The sequence below is a fragment of the Callorhinus ursinus genome, unplaced genomic scaffold (assembly GCF_003265705.2).
Source record: "Callorhinus ursinus isolate GAN/ISIS: 27379988/994484 unplaced genomic scaffold, GSC_fseal_2.0 scaffold31, whole genome shotgun sequence".
In the NCBI taxonomy this organism is placed as follows: domain Eukaryota; kingdom Metazoa; phylum Chordata; class Mammalia; order Carnivora; family Otariidae; genus Callorhinus; species Callorhinus ursinus.
In genome coordinates this window covers 8,882,490-8,908,473 of record NW_027397093.1, presented here as the reverse complement: position 1 = coordinate 8,908,473, position 25,984 = coordinate 8,882,490, and the positions used below count along the sequence as shown (strand labels likewise).

The 25,984-nt window shown below is 45.6% G+C and overlaps 1 protein-coding gene across 14 annotated transcripts in view; it reads right to left on the bottom strand.

Moving 5' to 3' along the window:
• Nucleotides 1-25,984, bottom strand: part of KCNMA1 (potassium calcium-activated channel subfamily M alpha 1) — a 746,792-nt gene that overhangs the window by 213,075 nt on the left and 507,733 nt on the right. For all 14 annotated transcript variants that reach the window (XR_012374213.1, XM_073878759.1, XM_073878761.1 and 11 more), the window contains exons 7-9: nucleotides 17,338-17,413; nucleotides 15,037-15,207; nucleotides 13,346-13,437 (exon numbers count right to left, since the gene is read on the bottom strand). Coding sequence is in view for 13 of the 14 variants with exons in the window: in XM_073878759.1 (XP_073734860.1) it covers nucleotides 13,346-13,437; nucleotides 15,037-15,207; nucleotides 17,338-17,413 (339 nt within the window). In the remaining variant the exon portion in view is untranslated. The remainder of the gene's footprint in view (nucleotides 1-13,345; nucleotides 13,438-15,036; nucleotides 15,208-17,337; nucleotides 17,414-25,984) is intronic.

The following is a 25,984-nucleotide window of genomic DNA, read 5'->3' as shown; positions in this document are numbered from 1 at the left end:
CTTCCTAATTCAGTTCCCTGCTCACTCTCCCCGCCACCCTCACCCCCCCGAAGCAGCCAAAGAGCAGGACTGAGGCAAATCCGACCGCATCAGTTTCCCCGCCGGGGCAGGGAGGTCTCAGATCTCTCTTTAGCAGAGCCTCATTCTAGGAAGACAATGTAAAATGCACAGCTCTGGGCTGTTTATTTTTAAAGATACTATATCCATTTTTACTGGAACAAGTATAAAGAACTTAAAAAACCCATAGCTATCCTGTCACAATAAATCACACAGAGTAAATTGAAAATCCTATACAGCTTTCCCTGAATACACTGTGCTCACTTTGTCAGAGAGGTAGATGAAACGTGGCGTATATTGATCTAGATGTCTCTGTAAAACTATAATATTTATATCAAATACATATGCTAGAACCTCTTCTGTCTTTCCGCTGGGACTTCTGATCATGCTCCTTCCATCCCACCTCCCCCAAGCCCCGCCCCCCCAACCATTGGTAGTCACCGGCTTGATGGGAATGGAACTTAAGAAGGACTTGTCAAGGGAATTCAGCAGCATTTGATCATATAGAAAGCAGGGTAGGGGTGGCAAGAGACCTTACAAACCCATATCACACAGTGGTCAGCACTCCAAGTTCGTGGTGTCCCTCCAAGGTTGAATGTGAACCATTCAGTGTCCACATAACTCTTTCTCCAAGACTCTCAAACCAGCGGAGGTTTTGGCAGACTCTGGGCTTGACATTCCATTGTCACCTGGTGGTGCTTTCTTTGGCTGTTCTGTCACACAGCTTTCCCTGGTTTGGGTCATGTCCTTCAGGGTGACGGTTACCCCAGTTCTCCCCTGAGGTGCAGGACCCCACTGCCCAAAAGAAAGGAAGCCGACCCACCTCTCGCCTTCCCACTTAGGCTGTCCCAAAGGAACTGACTTCCACGTAGGGGAGTTCACCTTTGGCCAACAAAAGCTAGCTGCAGGCTGTGTGGGTCCCATCCTCCTACCCCACCTTGGGATCCGGATCAGGGCCCCCAAAGCTTGCTGGACTTTCCAGAGCTATCTGCTGACCAGTGGGCTGGTTGGTAAGATGTGCTTGTCTTGGCCACCCTCTGCCACTGTAAGTGTAGGAGAAATATAACCGTTAACCACAAGACTGTCGGATTAGATCATTGGCCGATTCTGCCACCTCATATCTACTAACCATGTTCTACTAACTTGTGAGAGAACAGTACTTGTAAGGAGGACAAAAATGAAAACAGAACAACTGTGAATGTGTATTGAGGCCGCAATCTCAAACCCTGGCTGTAGCCATTTCCAGTTAAAACAAATGAAAAACAAAACCAGCAAACAAAAAGCCCAAGGAGGTTTAGAGATAAGAAAATCTCCTACCCAGGGCCACAGCGAGTACTTTGCTAATTACAAAGAAAGGAAATGCCTTCTCCCTCCTGGTGAGGAAGAGAATAAAGTAATCATCTCATCCAGCTGTCAATAGAGTTATTCTGGAAGAGACAGGCTGTTTTGCCGGTTCCCTAAACAGGGGCAGAAGGCTGAGCAAATAGATCCCAACAGTGCAGCAAAGGTTCCTCTGTAAAACAGAGCCCCAAGGTCACAGGACAGACGGCTGGTAGTGCCAACAGTGAACACTGAGATGTCCTGACCAGATCAGAACTTTGCACGAAGTAGGTGCATCTTACCATATGGAGATGGTTAGGACCTAAACCACGTCAGAGGGATCTATGTCTATGTCTCCACTATCCTAGATCACAATTAGATCTCCATAATTAGAGCATGCACATGGAATGATCACACATCTTTTGTAGTTTGTTGACTAAAGGGAGCCTCAGTCCAAGTCTTAAAAATAAGCTCTGAGGGGCACCTAGGTGACACAGTTGGTTAAGTGTCTGACTCTTGGTTTCAACTCAGATTGTGAGATCGAGCCCCACATCAGGCTCCCGGGCTCAGCGCGGAGTCTCTCCCTCTGCCCCTCCCAACTCTCTCAGTCTCTCTCTCTCTAAAATAAATAAATCTTTAAAAATAAATAAATAAGGGGCACCTGGGTGGCTCAGTGGGTTAAGCATCTGCCTTCGGCTCAGGTCATGATCCCAGGGTCCTGGGATCGAGCCCCGCATCAGGCTCCCTGCTCAGCAGGAAGCCCGCTTCTCCCTCTCCCACTCCCCCTGCTTGTGTTCCCTCTCTCGCTGTCTCTCTCTGTCAAATAAATAAGTAAAATCTTTAAATAAATAAATAAATAAATAAATTCTGACAGCTGCAGAGTAGAAGGCATTGGTTATATTGACCTGTCCAGCAGGCACCCTCTCTTCTGTCAATGGCACCTCATTTTTAATTTGGGTAACCAGTCCTCTCTCATCAGATACAGTCTTGGGACCTTGACCCAAGTCATGACCATCCCTGAGTTTCTGCTTGCTGGGACCCAGGGCGGCTTGCCTTGCTCAACCATGTCCTTTTGGCAATCTTGTTCGTCAGCTTTTTCCTGAATTCCACAAGGTACTCTAACCTTCCAAAAAAAAAAAAAATTCCTTTTCTGCTTAAGTTAGCAAGAATCCATTTCTGTGGCCTATAACCAAAGAGCCCTGAACTGGAAGAGTTGTTTACCTTCACCTTCGTTTCTCCCTTAATTTTCACAAGGACCCAGTAGGCTGGTGTAGTTTTGGTTTCTTTCTCTCCCCTCTTCCTTTCTTCCTTCTTGGAAGAGGACTTACACAGCCATCTTAAGTGGGCAATTCCATAACTGCCTGACTCTCCGAAATTGTACTGTGTCTCTCCCTAGCACCCCAGCCCTTCCACGTTTTATTCATCCCATTACTGCAGGCTTGGTGGCCCCTGGCCATTTTCAAGTCAGTCTTCCTTTGACCCGATTCTTCCAATCCTAGATGGTGCTCTGCTCTTAAAGAGAAATCAGGGCGCTGAACTGCGCTTTCCTCTATGCAGATCAAAGTAGATTTGCCTGTCTCTCCTGGGTGGTGCTGCTTCTGAACAGAGGGACCCCGAGAAGAGAAGACCAGGGCAAAGGTCAGCCACACCCTTCGGAGATGAAGGTGGAAGAGAGGGAAAATGAGTCCAAGCAAAGAAATGGTTCTTACTTTTCGCCCTTGTAGAGGGGAGGCATGTTAGCTTTGATTTGCAAAGCGAGCCCCATCTCCCTGCTAACACCCCTGGTAAATCATACATCGTTGCCCTAAGGCATATCTTGTTCAGACTGCCTTCCCATAAAGACAATCAAGTTGACACATCCTGGCCTTATTCCCCAGCCATACCCCAGGGTGTGGCCCCAGTTAGCACACACCACTAGCTATCCAATCCACTCTGAGTAGACCCAACATTCTAGCTGGCCTCCAGCATCTGTTATACACATAAGAACTGGGAGGAGTCCACAGGTTCCAGGGTTTGCTGGGGCATAACACACCCCCGGGGACACTGTAGGGGATGAAAAAGAGGGTGCTTGGGGTAGCATCAGCAGCTCCCCCACCCTCCCAAGTCTCTCTGCATCCCTGTTTTACTGGGTTTACCATTAGATCCATAGGTTTTTAGGGGCACAAGTCACCCTGCTGTTACCTTTGCCCCAAACTACTGCAATGGGTACCTTTTAAAAATATGAATTATCAACTGCTTTTCGGAGCACTCCCTCTAAAATGCCTGCAGCCTTCATGATTTCATTGAAGAAAATTCCTGCCAAAAAGCATTTTACTGGGATGATGCTCCTACAATAATCAAGCTTCTGTTTAGCTGCCACTTGTTCCTGGGATGGTTCTGATTGGTCAAAGTCTCAGGAAAGCTCCAGGAGGGCAGAGTCACATGTTCTTGCTCATCCTTTAAGCACAGCACTTAGCACAGTGACTGGGACACGGCAGGGACTCGCATACTTGGGAGCTGAGGAAACATGCTGGGATGGGAACTTTCCTAAATCTGTTCTGCAGCCTAGCTGGCATTTGCCTTTGAGGTCAGTGGCTAAGGTCACAAAACCTCTTACAGAGATGGGCGTGGACTCTATCTCTGAACTGCCTCCATGTCCCCTAATTAAGAAGGTATACAGAGGGGAGATAAGATTGCCTTTACTGACAATCGGTACCCACATCTGGAGCAGCCTCCATGGTGCTGGAGTGGGAGCAGGTCATTGTTACGCGACATTCATACTAGATGTGGGAGCTCAAACCCCGAGAGACACAGAATCAGGTTTCCATGAGCCTCACGTTGCAACAGCTTCTAAAGTTCTTTTAATAGAAAGAGACGATGGGCTTTGACAACTAGAAAGTTTCCTGGTGCATGATGGCAGCATCAGGGGGACAAACCCCAAGTCTACTAGGAACCACTGTGCACAGCTCTGGAAAGACTTCTATCACAATGAACGACATCGCGGGAAGACAGAAAACACAGTGCAACTCACTCTTGGTGGTGGCGTTTGTCCTTTCGATTTGGAACCTACCCAGCAAGGATTCACCCAATCAAACTTGAGATTGAGCAGAAAGACTCTTCAGGGATTATAATTGGAAAAGTCATATTTGGAATTCTTTTTTTTTTTTTTATGGAAGAAAGAATATCTGAGAGCAAAAGTCTAGGTTCGAACATGACTTTTTATTTTTTTAGGTACACAGTTCATCTCCCACCTACATTTCTATTCTTGTTTTCAGAACAATAGCTGGAACATTTTGATAAGTGTGTGGAAGGGAAGAGAGACAGCAGGAAAGTGGAGGGGGGGAGAGGGGGACAAGCCTTCATTCCATTAGTATTATCAGGAAATTGATTTAATATGCATCCCAGTCTCTTTAAATAGAGCTTCAAGTTTGAAAGGGACTGAAGATGTGGCTTACAAGAATCCAAAGCAGATGCAAAGAAAGAAGCGCCCACACCCACACCCACCAAGACCCCTCTCATCAGAAAGGAATACCTACCATGTTACATTATACCATACAGCATCTAATGACACTTGCTTTGGGTATCTGCCCCTCGGTTCTGAATTTCAGAAGTCGTCAAGGGGTCATTTTTCCAAAGTATTAGGGCAATCTCAATTCTTTTTTCCTCCCCCAAAAGTTTAATGCTAATCAAAGCAGAATGTCTAATCAGTCCAAGATGGTCTGTCAACTTGAATTATCTGTTTGTCTTCCTATTTACTGTATCTGTCTGTCTACAGTTCTTCATATCTTTGTGAAGATCAGTTATTGGGGCCTGTGTTTCCTTCTGACTAGAATGGCTACCAGATGATCCTTCCTGGTGATATGTTGATGATTTGCTAATTTATGGCTTTTAAAATCGAGGAATCTGAAAACACTGCTGGGAGTTCAGGCTGCAAATCACGTGGGCCACGCAAGGAGAGCGCTGAATGGCTTCCCTGTCAAGGGATAGAAGTTTGTGTGAAATGCAAAGCCTCGGTCACATTTCAACTAGAGTGATGTCTGTGATATAGAAATTGCAAATGGCATCCTATAGGAAACACCCCGCACGGGAGTAACCCCCCACCTGCCACTTCAGGCTGTGCAGAAGGGCGAGGGAGTGTTGCCCGAGCTGTGTGTAGACAGGGAAAGGAAAGGAGGCTCATGGTACTGGGCCCAAGACAACACCACTCGAATTAACCCCACATCCTATTCCCAAGTGCTGGAGTCAGCCCTTATCAGAAAAAGTCAAGATGGAAATGTTATTGTAGGAAGACGGTCACCTCTGGGAACCAAGACGGGAGGCTTACATAAGCTCTGAGTTTGAACTCCCCAACCACTTTGGTGGCCAAATAATGTAATGTGTAGCTCAAGAGACATGAGGCGTATTTGGAAATCTCTATGGGTGTGACTACATTTATCCCCAGTGCCTGTGTGTAGCAAGCACTCAATAATCACATGTGAAATGGATGGTGATGAAGGAAGGACTCACGCTCACTCTTTTGGAGGAGGGCATAGACTCTGGGGTAGATTAAGTGAGTCTTTGTAAAGAAATAACTGTTGACCTTTGCACACCATAGGGGCACCAACCCTTGTACAGTCAAAAATCTACATGTTACTTTTGACTCTCCCTAAAACTTTACTAATAGCCTACTATTGATCCAGAAACCTTACCAAAAACATAGTCAACTGACACCTATTTTGTACATTACATTTATTACAGACTGTATTCTTATAATAAAGCAAGCTAGAGAAAAGAAAATGTTATTATGAAAATCATAAGAAAGAGAAAACACATTTACTATACTGTATTTATCCCAAACAATCTGCGTGTACGTGGACCCACACACCTCAAGCCCATGTTGTTTAAGGGTCAACTGCAGTGCCTGCTCTGGCACAGTAGCTCCTTTAAGATTCCAATCCTTTAAAAAACAAAAAGTGGTCTAGAACCACAGTGCGCAAACCTTGAGTGTGGTTGAGAGAACAGAGTGGAATTTCGAGACCGCCAGGCAGGAGGGAATAGAAAGTGGTCTCAGGAAAATAGAGCTACCCTACAACCCCGCAATTGCACTACTGGGTATTTACTCCAAAGATACAAATGTAGTGATCCGAAGGGGTAGGTGCACCCCAAAGTTTATAGCAGCAATGTTCACAATAGCCAAACTATGGAAAGAGCCTAGATGTCCCTCAACAGATGAATGGGTGAAGAAGCTGTGGTATATATGTACAATGGAATATTATGCAGCCATCAAAAAATGAAATCTTGCCATTTGCAACTATGTGGATGGAACTAGAGGGTATTATGCTAAGCGAAATAAGTCAATCAGAGAAAGACAATTATCATATGATCTCACTAGTATGTGGAATTTGAGAAACAAGACAGAGGATCATAGGGGAAGGGAGGGAAAAATGAAACAAGACAAAACCAGAGAGAGAGATAAACCGTAAGAGACTCTTAATCTCAGGAAACAAACTGAGGGTTGCTGGAGTGGAGGGAGGTGGGAGGGATGGGGTGGCTGGGTGATGGACATTGCGGAGGGTATGTGCTATGGTGAGCGCTGTGAATTGTGTAAGACTGATGAATCACAGACCTGTACCCCTGAAACAAATAATAGATTATATGTTAATAAAAAGAAAAACAAAAGAAAGTGGTCTCAGAAAGGAACAAAGGACACACAGAGAGAGATAAGGAAGCTATTTCTGATCTGAGAAGAGGCACAGAATTAAACAAGAACCCAATAATAAGGAACCAGGGAAGGATGCCCTCTCTCAGTAAGTTGGCGGAGATGACTGGACAAGCAAAGTAGAGCCTGAGAGGAAAATAAGATTTTAAGACTTAGTCCCATGGAAGTAGAACCAAAGATGGGTGGTTGTAAGAGGGGTTCATGTAATATGAATTTTAAAACTAGGGTGTTGGCTCCCCTCAGCTTCGGAGCACCAGAAGCTGGGGTCAACAGCCAGGACTCAGGCTGCATCATGCCCTCCTCTGAAATGGCACCTCCCAGGACTTCTTTAGGGTAAGTCATCCCTGTTTGTCTCTCTCACAGAATTTTAGTCTTTTTTTTTTTTTTAGGATTTTATTTATTTATCTGACAGAGAGAGAGAGAGAAAGCAAGAGCAGGAACACAAGCACGGGGAGTGGGAGAGGGAGAAGCAGGCTTCCCGCTGAGCAGGGAGCCCGATGCGGGGCTCGATCCCAGGACCCTGGGATCATGACCTGAGTTGAAGGCAGACGCTTAATGACTGAGCCACCCAGGCGCCCCAGTTCTTTTTTGTTTTCATTTTTTGCCACATGCATTAAAATTTGTACTTGGTGTTTTCATCAGTCATAGCCTTGCTCACTGCCTGTATCCTCTTAGTGGCTGCAACGTCCATTACGACAGGTTCCACGGGTAGCTTGCTCCCCACTGAACCCCTGGCCCCCAACACAAACCACATCGTGCTGGGCACGGAGGCACATGGTGAACATCCGCAGACTGAAATGAGCCGGTAGAAATGATAACAGGAACAGAGAGCGAGGCAGGAAACGAACTGTGCTCTAGTATATCTTAGCTCATGAAATTCTTGTCTAAATCACTGAATACTCTTTAAAATATGACCACTACACTAAAGAACATAATAAAGTATCTGTTTTCATTTTTAAGTGGAAAAGCATGATAAATTCTGCCCACCTCTATGGCTTTAGGGCTCCCACTTACAATCCAGAGGTGATACCTTATGTTGAAGTCAGACTGCCCTAACTCCCTCCAGGAAGACCCAGCTTCCTGAGGGTTACCACTCCCACCCAAAGCTCTGAAATAAACCCAGAGAGTGTATCTAACACAGGACTTTTCCAGGACGGGCTCCTGCTACTCTAATTCTCACTGACAATTAAAAAACCACCCCCAGACCAGCCACGGAATGTAAGGGAACAGGTGGGTATGTTTGCCAGGGCAGGGAACATTCTTCTTAAGATGCCATTCAGGTAGGCTCTGCCTGGGCAGGGGGCAGGGGGGGACATCCTGCGCCTGGCAGATCACCACAGTCCGCCATGGCTGGTAACCTAGGAAATGAACTCCCCAGGAAGGGGTTGAAAATGTTGAGAACCACAAATGAGGCACAAATCTCATTTTGGTCATGATCTGACTGTCCATCCTTAAGAGCCCCTCATTTTTATAAGTGTACAAGAGGTAAATACCTTTCTAGTCTCACCAAATGAGAAAAAATCAAGGAAGAAATGGTTTTTTCCCCTCTCCACCTTTTGGTCCTTGACCCCAGGGGCCCAGGACCCTTAGAAGCACTAGGTGAGCATAGGAAGAGAGAAGCCCACAGTGATACTCATGCATTTCTCTTCCGCTCCATCGTGTGCACAGTGTTGTGGCCCTACTCATGGGTAGAGGCGGAGGAAAACATACAACCATAGGACCATGCGGTTCAGAACAGAAAGGGATCGCAGGAGATGATCTCTAGAGACAGCATGTCCCAGTGAAGCAAATCGCCCCTGGGTTCAAATCCCAAATCTAGCCTTTATTTGCTGTGTGCCATCAGGCAAGTCACGTAACCTCTCTGTTCCTTAGCGTCCTCACCTACCGCAAAGGGAGATGATAATGCTTTCCTTATGTGGTTGCTGTGAGGATTAAGAAATATGCAAGTCTGTAGGTATTATTACTGCCTAAGAAGGCAGCCTTAAGGCTTTGGGCCATAGTGATTCACTCTCAACTGCAAGTATGTGACACTCCTCTTACATAAAGAAAAGTTCTAAGGGAAGTCATAGCATTTAAGTTCCACAGCTTTCCTGTGCTAGAACTAGAGCCAGATTAGCCTGTAACAACGGTCCGCCCCGAGCAGAAGGGGGGCCCGGACTCTTCTTCATGAGCCAGGGGGCCTTCCCTTCAAGTGGACCCCGTTCACTTTCCTGGCCCCCTCTTGCCTCCTCCTTGTCCTCAGTATTCATTCTCCTCTTTCTGTGTCTTCTCAGCATTTGGCTACCAGAAATCAACAGAATAATCTAAACGCATCCCATTCTCCCTTCTCCCCAACACCTGGCCAAGAACTACCTCAGTTTGGGGCCCCAGAAGCCCATCATGGGATACACAAGGTCTGGATGGCTCCCTGGCCTGGCCACCTCTAACAAGGGGGTTACAGCAGATGGATCCTTCTCTGTGGCTGATTATTTTCCATGGCCCTTGGCCATGTGACCTCGGACCATGATCTTGTCAGTTCTCGTAAACTAAGCAGGAGTGGCTGAGTCACACACAGAGAGGAAATCTCTGGGGGAAACAGCAAGGGCTGTGGGAGGAAGGAGAGCAAGCCGGGATCTCAAAGGCCATGGGAGCCTCACCCTCCTGCCCCCCAACCACTGAGCAGCTTTGATTTTACATGAAGAGAAGGAGGAAGAAGGAGTACCCCAGGGGGCAGGCTGGGCTGCAGGTGGGCTACCCTTATTAATAAGATCTGGGGTCTCAGCCCAAGAAGCCAATTGTCCCCAAGACCTCCAACCCACAGAGACTGCCTGCGTAGGCTACTCACTGAACCCCCAGTTACTGACACCCAATTCCTATTCTTAGGAGCCCCGACACCTCATAATCATAAGAAGATAAAGTAGAGAACAGCCAACACTCACACACGCACACGCCCCCACATCTACTATTGGCTCTGGATGTCCTCTGGGAGGTCAAGTGATCAACACTGATACACGCATTGGAAAAAGACACTCCGGGCCCTTGATCCCATGTTGATGGTGAAGATGTTCTGGGGGTGCTATGTGGAGTGTTTACCTTATGCCAAACACGTAGATGAAAACCGAAAATGAGGTAATGAGGTGCCAACAAAATCTCCATGTTCTCCAATATCCTGAAATTGGGTGTTGTGTAAACAAAACCCTGAACTTCTCTGCCTAATTTTTGTGTTTTTGTTTTTCTGGTTTTGGGGGTTTTTTGTTTGTTTGTTTGTTTGTTTACTCTAAATCATCTTTAGATTTCAAAGTTGTCCGTGTCTGTAGCTTTGGGTCACAAGTTACCTTAAATTCTCTGACAAGTTAATGCATTGTTCGAGAGGTTATTTCTGAGTAAAATATGCACACGTAAACAATCTCCTTAACTATGTATATGTTTTAATTACATTCTGGGCATCCACTTGATGAAATCCTAGGGAGAAGAGTATACGTATGTGTGTCTGTGGGTCTAGGGCATATATTTTTGCATACACAAAAACACGGGGCAAAGCATGCTATTTTAAGAGTCTGAACCCTATCTTTCAACAAAGTTTAGCTGCTTTCCTTTTGCAAATGCATTTAATTTTATCTGGAAACTTTTTGACGTTAGAAGTAGAACAACTGTAGTTTCTCATTATGTTTGCTGCCAGAGTCCATGCTTGGTTGCTCAACTAAAGACCTTATATTGCTAATTACTACCACATGCCCATATCCCAAGCGAAAGAAAACTTATTGATTCTGACAGCCCATTCTCTCAACACTGAATTCCAAATGAAAACTCAAATTTTGGCCAAACATAACATTTCATCAATCTTGTTCTACTGACTGGAAAACAACATCAAACAAAGGGTGCTAATGGCCCTTTATTACCATTCCTTTCCCAAGCTTATATTTTCTGATGAAAGATCTAAGTGACCAAAGGGCTTCTTTAAACTACTTAGTAATTAGCTTTTGAACCAGGAAACAATGCGTAAAGTAAAGTGAACGGGTCCCCGTGTTGATGACAGGACCTACTCTCTGTCCTCAGGGTCGGGGGACATCGGAGACCCAAAGAGCACATTAAAAGCCAAGTGTGTATTTTCATAAAGGGAGGGAAAAAAAAAAAGCGAAAGAGAAAAAACCAGGCTAAAGGCCGTGATAAAAGAAGACAGAGACGCAGCCAGAACAAAAGCCATGGGAAGTCTGTGATCTGAAGTCATCAGCACTCGAGGGTTTGAGTGGAAGTGCCAAGGTGAGAAAGATAACCAGATCCGACCAGGGGCGGGTGAGAGACTGCTGCTCTGAGGCCCCCTCTGGGGCGCCCAGCGACAAAGGCCACCAGCCACCCGGCCCACCCACACTGGACCAGGGAAACTATTTAGAGGAAAAACATTGTACCTAGAGTGAGAGTCTAGAAATATGCTCAACGTAGACTTCGGGGCAATTGACTTTATGGGCTTCTTCAGGGGCAGTGATAAGGAAATGCTGGCTGAGCTAGTGGGGTGGGAGGCCATAAAGAGAGCCCAGTTCCTCAGAATGCCTTCTGCTTTACGGCGACCTGTTCATACCTTAAAGGCGAAATGGACAGAGGAGCTATTTTCCTCTTGGCAATGGAATAAATGACCAGTGGGAATCTCTGGACTTATCTGGCCTTTTGGATCCAACCAATGGCCCAGAAATCAGAACAGCTTGGTTCTCATCTCATCCAGGGCTGTTAACATAATAAGAAGCGGAGGGCTCCATTAGAGGGAAGGTGGAGAAATGTGCTGCCTCCACGGAAGAGACGCCAACTGGCCTCCTCTCGTCCACTGTCCTTTGTTCCTTTGAAAGGAAACTGGTATCCTGTGGGTAGTTCAAGAAAATGAGTCTTTTTTTTTTCCACCCCCTCATTTTCTGAACGAAGGACTGGACACCTGAGCTCAGGATACACTGGGATCACCGACAGGAGACGAGGTTTGCTCCATCCAACAGGACCGTCAGGCAAGGAGGACGTGAGGGGGAAGGGCAGTGCTACCCTTTTATTTTCTCTTAAAAAACCAAATAGGCTGTTCAAGTGTTCATCTGAAAATGTATCAGAGGAGGGGCACCCCGTTCTGCGATCGGAGCTTCTAGGACTGGGAATGGGCCTGAGTGATGAAAATACTCTCATCTCGATCTGGATGGTAATGACTGAGTGTGCACATAGGGACACATCCCTTGAGCTGCACATTAAAACTGTGTGTCTCTTACTCTATGGAAGTTAAAACAAAAACAACAAAGCTGAGAAACCAAGAAAAAGATTAAAAAAAAAAAAAAGTAAAGAACGGTTGCCACCAGCCATGCCTGGTGCTCTGGCAGAGGACAGAGATGCTAAGGCCCTACTGTTTATGGAGGAGTCAACCTTCTCGTTGACAATGAACCCATGCACTGATATGGATATTGATAAAATGATCGGAGCACAAAATGAAACAGTCCCCAAGAAGAAGGCATTGATGTACAGGGAACCAAACAAAAGACTCCCATCAGGACTAGTATGTTGTGCCCTGACATACCATAGATAGAATATGTCTTGCCCAGAAGGAATCTCCACTGAGTAATGAGTCCCTCTGAGGACAAGCTCGGTGCCTCCTGGCTAAAGAGAATTGGTTTCCTGGCTGCCACAGTGCCTTGACTTTGCCTTCCCTAAGACTTTCCTGCTGGAGGACAATCCCATGTTACTGCTGCACAAAAAACAAAACAAAACAAAGCCAAACCCTAGGATGGCATCACATTAGTCTGGGGGACCAGAATGTAATCACTAAGCCAGTTGATGTGAAGAATGAATGAGCCTGGTTTCCTGCTGAGGGATTAGAACAGAAAATGCAGGTCCAGTTACCTAGGGATTCCTTCCAGGAGAAATGCAGTATGTGTCTCAGAAAGATGGGGGGGGAAGAAAGCCATGAATGGGCAGGTCTGGGTAGTCAATCTGCGGGTGACAGCTTTCCGGGGTAATTCTGACATCACGCCCCAAACAGAATGTGGCCCTTCCCTCACAGAAACTTCAGGGACAGCATTCAGGTGTCAGGTGTCACCACCAGAGGGGCTCTGGAAAGTCACTCAACCCCATCTCTTCTGATGCAACTGACTTACTTTCTGCCTCCATGTTTGTTAAAAGTCCCGCCGAATTTATTCCGATTCAGGATGAGAGCAGCAATTTCGGGCACGTAGCGGGCAAACATTGCCTACATGCATGAAACAAAGAAACAAGAGCCAAAAAAAAAAAAAAAATGGCATGCAGAGAGGATTCTACCACAGTGGAGGCAGCAAAACCTCTTGGCATACTTACTTTCTTCCACTAACCGCACTATAGGAGCCCCCGTATTTCTTGCGGTTTCCTATTAATTCTATGATTTCAGGGACGTAGCTGGCAAACATGGCCTGAGGAAAAGACAGGAGACAGAAGAGAGACTGAAAAGACAGGCCAAAGAAAGGTGGTGACCTTTTCAGAAGAGGAGGGGCTCTAAGATCCAAAAACACAAAAGGGTTAGGACTGCAAAGGTATATACTAATACGGTGGATTATAAAGATAAAAGCACAAAAGCACAAAAAGGGCAAGCTCCTGAAAATACACAGGACCAGACAAACATTAGCCAACCTAGACAACTACTAAAAAAAGAAAAAAAATCACAGTCAAGAAAAATGCAAAGGAGACAGGAATAAATAAGTAGACATCTAGCTTTTCTTGCTGAAGGGAAGGCAGTACAGGGGTGCATGCTGGTGAAATCACACTCACACACACACATACACAACGGCAAGGTAAGACCTTTCTTTCTAGTTAAAATTCACAGGAGAATCAATGCCTTTTTGAGTGATGAAAGACAATAAACACCAAAAGAAGATTAAAATAATATAAATTTTTTCCATTTAAAAAAAATCACTAAAAAGCACAAAAGGTAAATTTAGGAAATCACATGGGAGGACAGAATAGCAAGGAGAAACACAAATCTGCCATGTTTTGTCCAACAAACATTGTGCTTGTGGCTGGATTCATGGGTCTCAGTATCTACAGGGACCTCCCAAGTGCTCAGGAAATGCTTGTGTTAATGGACACACGCACATGTACATTTATATACATTTTTTTAAATGTATATATGTCGTATGCATACGGAACAGAGAAATGTATATGCATCTTATAAATGTATGTGCGGCGTACATACGTGAAAGCTGTGTGTGAGGGAGGATTCAAATCATTTACTGCATACGTGGCAAAAATCTCAACTTAAAACGAGCTACTTTGGAAAGACAAAATGCAGCAACCGACCATGTGTTGCCAGAAATCGCCCTTGAAAATTACATCATAACCGACCGTTAGGATCTGCAAAGACCAGAAAAGCAAACAGCGAAAACTTCTAACTTACAAAGGGGGAGGAAAAACATCCCACGGGTCGCTGCATCGTGGAGTTAGTCAGCCGTTTACAAAACCACACTCGGCTCACATAATGATGTCCACCTGCATGAGACCCGTAGGCTTTCCGTCCTCTGTGGGGACCCTACTCTTCTGGGCAGGCCCCAGCCACAGTGTTTGTTGGAAGTTTAGGGGAGGATCGTGAAGGGTGTGGGGGAGCTCTTGAAACCGCAAACTGTCTACAGAGTCTCCACAGCATCCACTGGGTTAGGTGAGAGCAGCTGTCCTTGCAGAAAGTATCAGCGGCTGAATTGCATTACTAAAGGACAGACACTCTCACTTAATAAGGGAGCATCACTTTCTTTAAGACAATTAGGTTTCCTCCTGGCGAAAAGGCTGACCCCAACAAGGGCAGGGAGCCTGGGTCTCTGGGAGACAAGTCTAACATACCAAAGAAATAGGCAGAAAAGTCACCATTTGCGTTTGGATTTACTTAGCCTGACTGTAACGCTAAGGCAATCACTTGCTGGTAATGCAGAAACACAGAATCAAAAAATACAAAGCTTTAAAGAAACGGATCATAGAAAATATTAATGACCGTAAAAATCAACATCGTAATAAAGAGTTTTTACCAGTCCCCCGAGGATGAAGAAGACCATGAAGAGGCGCCCAAGCGTGGTTTTTGCGTAAACGTCCCCATAGCCGACAGTGGACATGGTGACCATGAGTAAATAGACACATTCCCAGTAGGTAAGAGCCTGGTTGTTTTGGAAATTTTCCCATGGGTCCCCTGAATTCTCCACCTAAAGCAAGGGGACAGGGAAGAAAAAAGATGGCGTTATGTATGTAGGATAGACCAGGAACCCAAAAGGTTCAGCAGGCTCCACACGAGGTGTCTGCGGCCCCAGGTGAGTTTTATAGCAATGACTTGGAACCTCCACGCAGGTAATGGAGAGTCGAGTGGCAGTAACAGACATATGCCTTCCTAGCTGATGGGGCAGAGATGGGGAAGGAACAGAGATATGTATCCTTAGTCCGGTTTTCTTCTCATTGTTAAAGATGTGAAGCCTGCAGAGTTTGAAGGCATCGCCCCCGGCCATATTTTACAGCATTCTCTTCAAGGCAAGAGCCAGGGAGCTGTGCCCTGACCTTTCTCTGTGAGTTCCTGCTCAGTCTCGGAGGGCCTGGCTCCTGTACACCCAAAGAAATTTGAGACTCTCTCACCAGGGGCCTCCCCTTTTCATCGCTTTGACCAAGGCGATGCCTCGTGGGCTTCACTCATTCAAACCTTACACCCGAACCCCAAACAGCATCTCTCCGCGTCTGACTCTGCTCTCCCGGCTTTGCAGAATGTCAAGGATGGCTCTTCTACCCTGCAAAGGGCAGGGATTTCCCTGAGCGCAAAAAAATTGAGCTCGTGAGAACAATTTGCTTTTGTGCAACCCCTTAGATGGAGGGTCAGCAAGCTTTCTCTGTAAAGGACCAGATAGTAAAGAGTTTCAGCTTTGTGCAACAGACAGTTTCCGATTTCTGTAGCAACAACTGGACTCTGCAGTTGGTGAATCAGCCAGAGGCAATACTTAAACCCAAGGGGAGGGTATGAACTGGGAGCCCTTTTTCCCCAGGGGTGCAGTGTGCCCAACTTTACAAACTACCTCACGTTCCCATCGATATGATCCACCAACAAAGCTGTGAGGGAGGCAGGAGAGATACTCTAGCTACTACTCTCAGGAGAGAGGGAGAAATGTGGGCTGGATCTCCAGGTCTACCCCAGATCCCAGCCCTGCAGTACAGTGCATGGGCAGTGCCTATGATCCACCAGCATGGCCCACGTGGGCAGCCAGCCTCCAGGCCCCCAATCCACCGAGCCTCTGGTTCTTCCTCTGCAGAAAGTTTCCAAAACCTAGACTATTTCGCACATCACTTCTTGAGCTCAACGTGCCATTTTCATGGAGGTTTCTTGGTGGAGCAGAAGCTACGTCACAAAATGTAAGGTGAGCTCACCTCATGGAAATACTGAAGACCATACATGGTGATTAGGGTGATTACCTACTAAGAGTGATTTCAGCCAAGAACTCCATCAGCATAAAAGGGTGGGTGGGGAAGCCCTCAGATCTAGTGACTGAATGAGAGCCCCCTCCCCACGCCCCCCCCCCCCCCCCCCCCCGCCCCCCGGCTTCCATCCCAGGCCTGCCTCCCATGATAATTACATAAATCCTGATGATGGGAGGTAATTAAAGGCATCCCTCTGCCCCTTAACACAGATAGAGTCTCAGCAAGGGAAAGGCACCTTTACTCAAAGCTTCAGAGTTAGATGAGGCTCCTTCCGGTTTTAACAATTTGTGTTTGTATGAAACACGCTTCCAACAAAAGCTGTGGTCCCTAAAAGCAGGAATAAAGGTCTGCCTTGAGGAGGTGAGAAGAGCTTGACTTGATAATGGAAACCTTTCAAAGAGTCATTAATTTAAAAGAATTAACGTTTTGGAGATACAAAATAACTTGACAAGTAATCAGGCAAAAGAATCAAAGGTGGCTTTTTGTAAGGGGTAAGTAGAGAGAAATTGAGGGATGTGAATTTGTTGTTTCTTAAGAGCTAAGGGTCAAACTCCCAACCTTGTCAAGACCTTTCAAGTGTTGGCTGAGGAAGCACTGCCATCTTGTGGCTGAATGGGGTTACTGCAGACAGAGGGAAAAACCCACCCAACCAGTGAGCTGAAAAATGCAGGTTAATGAAGCGAACATCATTCACCATTTGGAACTAGTTTTGGGTAAAAGGGTTGGAAACCCAGACAATTGTGCAGTTGCTTCTCCTCCTACATTCTGCAGCGAGGCTGAAGTTTCTCTTCAGGGAGAAAAATTTCAAGCAATAAAATGACGCAGGGACAGATTTACTGCAGAAAAGCCAGAGCTGAAGCATCGTCAAGGGTACTTACCAAATGGATGAACCCGGCTGCAGTTAGCCATGTGCTGATAAATATGGAGAGCAGATTCACCAGCTTGATGGAATTACTGTGCAAAAGAGACAACAAGCAAAATCCCCAAGTTACAAGAGAAGACTATGTTCGGGCTGCCTTCCAGAGTGACAGCAATCTTTAGGGGACAGGTAGCCCACCTCTACTCCCCAGGGCTTCCTCCATCATAAGGGAAGGTCCCAGAAGACAGTGTTGGTAGGTAGGGACAGAGCCAATAGAAAAATGACCTCTGGGTCACTAAAAGTGACCCCTAAATTAACCCCTCTCTTGGGTTTAACTTTAAATTTTATTTTGAAAATTTTTATGTCTACAGAAATATGGAAAGAACAGTATATAAACACCTATATGCCATTCTTCTAGAGTAAGCAATTAGTATTTTGGACATTTTCTTCGTATTCTTTTTCTTTTCTCTTTTTCTCTCTCTCTTTTTTTTTTTTTTTTGGCTGTACAATTTACAAGTACATTGTAGACATCATGACACAACCCTTAAATACTTTAGCATTTAACACCTAAGGATACCATGCAACAGTTGTCATGCCCAAGAAAATTCAGGTGAATTCAGGAATGTCATCTAAAATGCACTCTTTCTTTAAATCTCTCCAGTTGCCCTGAAATTATTTAATGATGTTTTCATTCTTTCACCTTGATGCAGGAACCAACCAAGATCCGGGCATCGCATTTGGCTATTATGTTGCTTTCTTTATTCCAAGGGTCAGGAAACTTTTTTTAGGCTTTGTGGGTCACAGAATCTCTGTGGCAGCTATCCTATTTTGCTGCTATAGCATAAAAGTCAGTAAGAGAATGGATGTGTCTGTGTTCCAATAAAACTTTATTTACAAAAACAGGCTATGGGCTGGATTAGCCCTTGTACTATATAGTTTGCCAACCCCTGCTTTGTTCTCCTTTCATCTGCCCCCCTGCCCTTTTTGTTTGTTCTCCAGAACATTTAATTTTCTGTGCACTCAGGTCAACTGTCTTATAGAATGTCCCATATTCTGGATTTGTCTGATTGTTCCCCCATGAGTAGATCCTGTTTAAATGGTTCTGTTAAGAATATCTGCCTGGGTTGTCATCACATCAGGAAATTTCCACTCAATTACACTAGGTCTAGTCAGTTGGTTAAGGTGGGAACATGAAATCTTGCCACTTCCCTTTGGAAGGAGCTCACTTCCCTTTGTAATTAATATGTCATCTACGCAGTGAGAATCTGAGACTATATGAATACCCTGTTCCCTCACAACCTCCTGCCTAACAATGTCAGCATCCACCAGTGTTCCTTGAGTGGATCAGCCGGGACTCACTAAAGTTTAAGCACCCCGAAAGCAGAGGCCTTGTCTGTCTGGATCCCATGAGTGTAGTGAGTCCCTGGCACATAGTACGGCCTTTAATGCATAAATCCTGAGTGAACTCATCCCTCCCCCTGTACTCTTCCCTCTTAGCTTCACCCCATTTACTCCCGCTGGGGTCCAGTTCCTTGAACGCTGTTGTTAGCAGGTCACTTCCCTATCCAAAGGCTCCCTGTTGACTAAAATGTTATGTCCAAACTCCTTCCGTCCTCAACACCTGCTGAAGGTTCAGGCTCACCTACCACCTCTTCAACATCAACTCTTGAAACCTCCCTCACAGCCAAACTTGTGTCCTATGTCTGTTTATACTACTACCAAAGAGGGTCTTTTCCATCTTTGCAAATATTTCCCTTTCTTCAGAGCCTGGTTCAATCCCCAGGTCCTTGTTAAAGTGGTCCCTGCACCTGCGATACAAAGTGACTCCTCCTGGCTCTTACTTGCGGCCACTCATTGGGAATCAATCCCATTGTGTTAACACATCTTTTGTAATGTCGTTTTAGATTGCTGTTTGTCTCTTGTGTTCCTGGCTGCATCTTGCGGAAACAAACTTTATTTTCCACCTCTCTCAGGCTCCCTATAGTGGCGTAATGCCACCGACAGGTGGTTCAGTCCATCATTCTTGATTGATTGTTCTCTGCCCTTTCCTACTTCTTTCTCATGGGGAACCGTGCTCACCATTCTAAGTGTTTTGAGTGTATTCACTCCTCTACTCTTCATGACAACTCTGTGATGTCACCCAGACCCAAACTCACACAGTAAAGCAGCAGAGTTGGAATGTGAGCCGGGGCAGTTTGGCCAGAGTCTACCCTCTTGGCCACTACCAAGTCCTCTTGGCCTTTGGCCTACAAAGTCATAGACTAGTGTCTGTCACAGTCTTCTGTGTCCGCCCCATGCCCCCGCACAGGATATGAAAAGGTCAGAGAGAGCTGCCCCAGTGAGGTGAGACTCTCTGGAGATACTGATTAACCTCTTGAATGGCCAGAAAAAAAAAAAGAATGGAAAAGAAAAATTCTGGTAACTACATCTACACTGGGGTCACCATGTGGAAGAAGGCAGGAGGGGGCTACGGTCCAGGGTAGCCCGGGGGTTGAAGGAAGATCCCCTCGGTGGAGGCCAGATCAGCAGTTCTAGAACAGGGACAAGGCCAGAGTCCAGCTTGCCTTTTTCTTCAATCTTCTTTTCTTTATGGAATTGAGCAGAGCAGAGGAACCTGTGGTCTTAGTTTTTTCTAGAGTTGGTTCTGACAATTCAAGGAAAATATAGCCAAATATTTTAAAATTTGTTTGATACTGATCTTTTGAAATGTGTGGAATGACTTCCTTCTGGTTCAAAAACAGAAAAACAATAAAAATGTCCATTCTGTCATTCTTCGGCATCTCAAGAGTTACCAGGTTATAAGAGTTGCCTATAAAAATTGCCAGTATTTATTGAGTCCCTATTATATGTGCTAGGCATTATGTTGGGTTCTTCATTTTCTTCAGATTTTTACCATTCTATCTTTTGATACAGGTACTATCACTGTTTCTGCTAACTAAATAAGGAAACTGAGGCTTGGTGTACTTAAGCAGCTTGCCTGAGAAGACATGTTTGGCAGGTGGTGGGGTTAATATTCGAACCAGGCCTGTCTGATCCAAAGCCTCATTAACACAATAATTTGGAGAAGCAGTACAGAGCTCTCTTTCTATTGCTCTTGGGTTGGTCTCACCTCCCTTCCTCAAGGACAGTCCTGTCTTCAGCCTCTGACCTAGGTGGGGTGTCACTCAAAGGCTCCCACCTCTCTCTCTACCGGGGTGGCCTGAGCCACACTCGCCAACGGAGGAACTCTTGGCTCTAAAAGGGCCACGAAGTAGGGCTCATCAGAAGCATTTTTTAGGAACGGAGTGAGAGAGAAAGAATCTAAGTCCTCCCGAGATTCAGGTGCAAAAAATAAAAGTCTTGGGCTCTACAAGCCCATCTGCCCTGGAGAAAGACTGCCTGAGAGTGTCACCTAAAAGAGATAAAGAGAGAAGCAGAATCCTGATGAGAGACTCTGAACCCCTGGATCCAGACATGTCCAATTCTGACTTGAATCCTAGTCATTACCAAGGCCAATTCAAAGTAGACTCTGCCCTCACAATTAAAGCCATCTGCCCACAACAGAAGGGGTCAATATCCAAAATGCTCTCTGAGAATCTAACAATTGATCAGGTCTATAAAGTAGGTTGGGACTATCCCTACCTAAAAAAAGAGGGCGGACCCTGTACCACCACCAACTGTGCTCAACAGTATGGTTAGTTCCATGGCTCTGCAAGTTCTGGATGGACCTGGCACTTACAAGGGCAAGCACAGATTGCTTAAATCCTGGCCTTTGTCCCTTTTTCCAGATGCTACCATGGGTCATGCAACCACCTCTAGGTAGTTTCTGGAGCTGTGACTGGAGACCACCCACTCACCAAAATAATGTTTAAAATCTTCTATTTAAGCTTCTCCTGAGAGCAGAGAGATACCATAATTCTTGCCTTTCTGTTCCCTGGACCAGCCTATCAGCCCCAGAGGCCTACGTACTGGACTTCCAGAGCATTCTTGCTCTTGAAGGACGCCCCCACCCCAACCAGAGACTGTCAGAGTAGAAATAAAATGTATGGGTATAAGGCATCCACCCAATGAGCCATCAGGAGAAGCAACTCTGGTAACCAATGAACTGAACATTGTTGCAGCTGGAACATCACTATATCCTGCTCCCAACTAATTTCTCAATGGGAAGCCAAACTACAGCAAAACCTCTGTGCCTCTACCGTGTGAGTCCTCCAAGGTGCGAGCTAACATAGGAGAGGGAGAAGGAGATGAGGAACATGTAGGCTGGTATCTCAGAGAAGCATGTACATATAATCCTTGACTTCACAAGGGTTCAACCTACAATTTTTTGACTTTACAATGGTGTGAAAGCCATATGCCTTCAGAGAAACTAGAATTTGAGTTTTGAATTTCAGTCTTTTCCTGGACTAGTGATAGGCACGTGATTTCTCTTGTGATCCTGGGCCATGGCAATGAGCTGCAGCCCCCTGTCAGCCAGGTGATCACCAGAGCAAACAACCGACACACAACCACTGGTTTTCACTTCTGGTACAGAATTCAACAAATTACAAGAGATATTCAGCACTTTATTATGAAATAGGCTTGGGTTAGATGGTTTTGCCCAGGTATAGGCTAATTTAAGTTTTGTGAGCACATTTAAGGTAGGCTAGGCTAAGCTATGATGTTCGAGAGGTCAGGTGTATCAAATGCATCTTTGACTTAGGATATTTCCAACTTACGATGAGTTCATCCAGATGTAAGCCCATTATAAGTCGAGGAAAATCTGTATTCATCTTCCAAAAGGATAAATACCAAGTTGATTCACTTACACACTCCCAGATCCTTGGAACCTGAACAAAGCAGTGCCCCACCAATCACTATGTGGAGCCCTCTTGAGATATTAAAACTATCGTAGCCTTTGAGCCTCTTGGTGCTTTGGAAAAACAACCTAAATATGATGATTATTAATTTCTAAATGATTGCCATAATGACATTAATAGTGCTTAAGGGAATTCTGCCTGTGCCTAGAACAGTTTATCATTGTTGCTGAAAGAGTCCATATTCAGCACTGAAATCTGATTATTTTTATGGCATTAGCATCATTACAGATCACTAGTATTAGGAATTTGCTTTCCAAATTAAAATGTACAACCAGACAATCATCTAAAAGCCCTCTGAAAGATTAACTCTTAGTGGACTTTGTCCATACTCTGAAATTTGAACCTTATCAGTTTGCACAGGGCTCCTTGGGAGGAAGGAGAGGGTAGCAGGGGTAATTTGTGTGCTCTGCATGGCTAAAGGGCCACTGGAAATAGACATAGGTTCGTGACCAAGGCCATGGGTCTGAGCCAAACATGAACTTCCCTGCGATTAGAATGATTGGAACCATTCAGATTCAAGCCCCTTTCTCGTGCCTTGAGGGAGGGATGGACTGTGACCTTATCATGAGAACCTAACTCATCTAAAGAAAATCATTTTTATGTTGTCCATTATCATTTCTGGGTCCCCAACTCATGAGTTCTCAATTGCCATGAGAGAAATTTACATTACTAGATACAATGAACTATCCAAGGGCAGGCACAGATATCTTACTGTCCCTGTAGATCAGAGACCTTTCCAGGACCACGTACATACTGGAAGAGAGAAAGTCTGTCTCTTTCTGAAAGTATAGCTACAAACCCAGAGCTAGTGTGCACCATCTTTGCCCTCACTGTATTTAACAAGACATGTCTTGGTTAACACTGAAAAATGGCATCCATTTTCTACAAAAAAGGGCAAATCTGTCCCTGTTCGGTTTGTCCACTATTTTCCTCCTTTGTGGCTTAGGGTACAGCCAGGTGTCAGTGGCTTTATTTTTTTTTATTGTTACCTTTGCTGCACAGATGTAAGATCCCACCCCTGAAAAGTCAACAGGATAAGATCAAATTGAGATAAATGGTCTGAACTATAAGCAAAACCAGGTTCCGTCAATTCTGCCCCTTAAATACCTCTCCACCCCTCTTTGTGCTCCCTACCCCGACCTGCACTGCTCAAGGCCAGTTCCTGGTACTGCTTGCCTGGACTACTGCCCTGACTGGTCTAACGGTCTCCAGTCTTAGATGCTTCAAACCCATCATACGATCGGTGGACTAGTAGATCTTTCTAAAATGTAAATCTGACCACATTCCTGTCCTACTTAAACCCTTCAGTGATTCCTTCTCGTTCTCCAAGTTAAATCCATGATGCGTAAGAGCCTTCATGGTATGGCCTCCACCCGGACAACCCCTTGCCATCTCCATAATAAATACTCTTTTTTAAGAACTTAACCTTGGAGCCATTTCCAAGATCATATTTGTAGTACAGTGATTTTAGTTCTCCAAATGTTCCCCCAAAATGTGTGGGTTAGGTAAATGACGGTGCACACATATCATGGAATACTCTGCGGGAAATAAAAGTGATATGGGAGAATATTAGTAATGTTTGTCTCAACCACAGGTGGGGTTGGGGAAGTTTTACTTTATCCTTTATGCTTTTCTACATCTTATTATTTTTTTTAGAGAGACAGCACAGGGTGGGGAGGGGCAGAGAGAGAGGGAGAGAGAGAATCCCAAGCAGGCTCCACACCCAGCACAGACCCGGCTCGATCTCACGACCCTGAGATCATGACCTGAGCTGAAATCAAGAGTTGGATGCTTAACCGACTGAGCCCCAAGCATAGTCTACTTTAATAATTAGTAAGGCCATTGCCATTTAAAACAAATTGTTGGATGACCCACGTTTTCATCATCAACATGTACACATCAAATGAGATGTGGAATGACAGGCTTTAAAACCGAGCTACTTATTTTGCTCTGAGTGTAGAATAATTACGTGTCATCTCCTCTGTGAGTCTGCTCGTCAGTATGCAGGGCCACTGAGGCACTGTCAAAAGCTCAGACAATGACATGGAAGGGACCCTGTCCCCCTCAATAGGCCATTTTCCAGACAAGGAGCACGGTAGGCTGCCCTGTTGGCTGGCAGTTTAAGGAATGGCCCTGATGCTGTCCCATCACTGTGACTTGTTTCTTTTATCTGCGTTTTCTCTGTCATTCTGTTCACTCCAGTTTCCTTTGCTGCCCACTTAATTCTCTCTCTCTCTCTCCCCCATATACTTCTCCGCTCTGTTTCTTCCAGCTCTTTGCAAAGCAAGGCAGCCAAAGGACAGAAAATGAAACTGCAATTTCAAGCCATTATTTCAAATCACATTTGCAAAGTCTCTATCCCTACCTAATGCCACAGATCGGTGGTGGGGATTGGCCACCGGAGAAAGCCAGACAAAACCCCCTAGAGAAGATTCCAGGGCTGCACCCACCCTCCTGGAAGGTCACTGTGAACACAGCAGAGTACAGAGGAGTCACCAGAAAATAAGCTGTGTCCAAAGCCCTATAAAAGTCAAGGTTTCCTCTTCTCGGCATCAGAGCCTTCAGGATCTGGGCTCGGGGGTGCACAGAGGGAAGGAGAGAGAATGGGCTCAGAGAGTTGGTCTAAAGCCTCTAGAGTTCTTACAATTAAGTCAGGTTTTCTTCCGAGTCTGGGATCTGGCCCTTGCAGGCCCTCCTAATGTCATCTCTGTTTTCCTAGCACAAAGCCCCCAGTATACAGGCCCACAGGATTACTCAAAGCTCCCCCAAGGAACAATTTCTCTCACCTGTGTGCTTTCGCAACTTCTGTGACTGGAGGTCAGCACTGCCTTTCTCTGGCCCTCACCTGCCCAAGCCCAGCCCCACATGGACGACACCTAGTTTTCTAGGAAGCTTACCTAAGACAATCCCTTTTCCTTGAAAAAAGGCTTGACTACCGTACACTGGTGTCAAGCCTGGTTTCATTCCTCTCCTCCATGCCTCACTGCCCCCTGATGTACCTGTGTCCCAGCACCAACCCACCACAGGTCCTGCTGGCTCTCCCTCTCCTTGTGCTCTCTGACAGCAGGATGCTACTCTGGCACCTGCCTGGCCACTGGTACGAATGGACACTCAATTCGGGCTTGTTGAATTAACTCAGTCACCTGCATAAGCAACAGGCACTGGGATAATCCAAGTTGTGGGGTTGTGCAGAAAACCCCCTCCACCACAGAAAGAGTTTAACTGGGTGGGAAGTGGGGTGCTGGGGAAATGCTGTTTGGGTCTCAGGAGAGCAGACACCCAGCAGCCTGCCACCCCGGGGACCCTCTCTAAGGCCACTCTCTCCCGACTTATAGTCACCTCTCTCCCTAGCTGGATGCTTTGGCTCTCTCCCCTGTGCACTGGGAGAATGAACCACCCTAACTGTGCGGTTATCACCGGGGGTGTTAGTGCTATTTTCTGCACCGAACAGAAAGGAAGCTTCTCCAAGGAATGGGAAATTGGTGGGTCTCTTCATAAAAGTCCAGGAAAAGATACTTTATTCACCTGGCTTATTGTTCTCCCAAGTCCAAAAATGGTCCATATGGAATGCAAGGAAAATGAGAACAGTTTTCTTTCCACGTTATTCCTTGGAGTAATGGCACACTCTTAAAACACTGGTGTCAGAGCATTAAACCCCCCCCAACTTATAATGTACACACAAACCAGGGAACGAGGGGCCTTATATCACATTTGGGAGTGTGGTTAACTCCACATAACACCTTCCACACTGGAAAAAACAAGTGTCTCTTAAATACACTCCCTGCGCTTGGCCCTGGGTACACACCGGTTCTACCCTAAAAAATATAG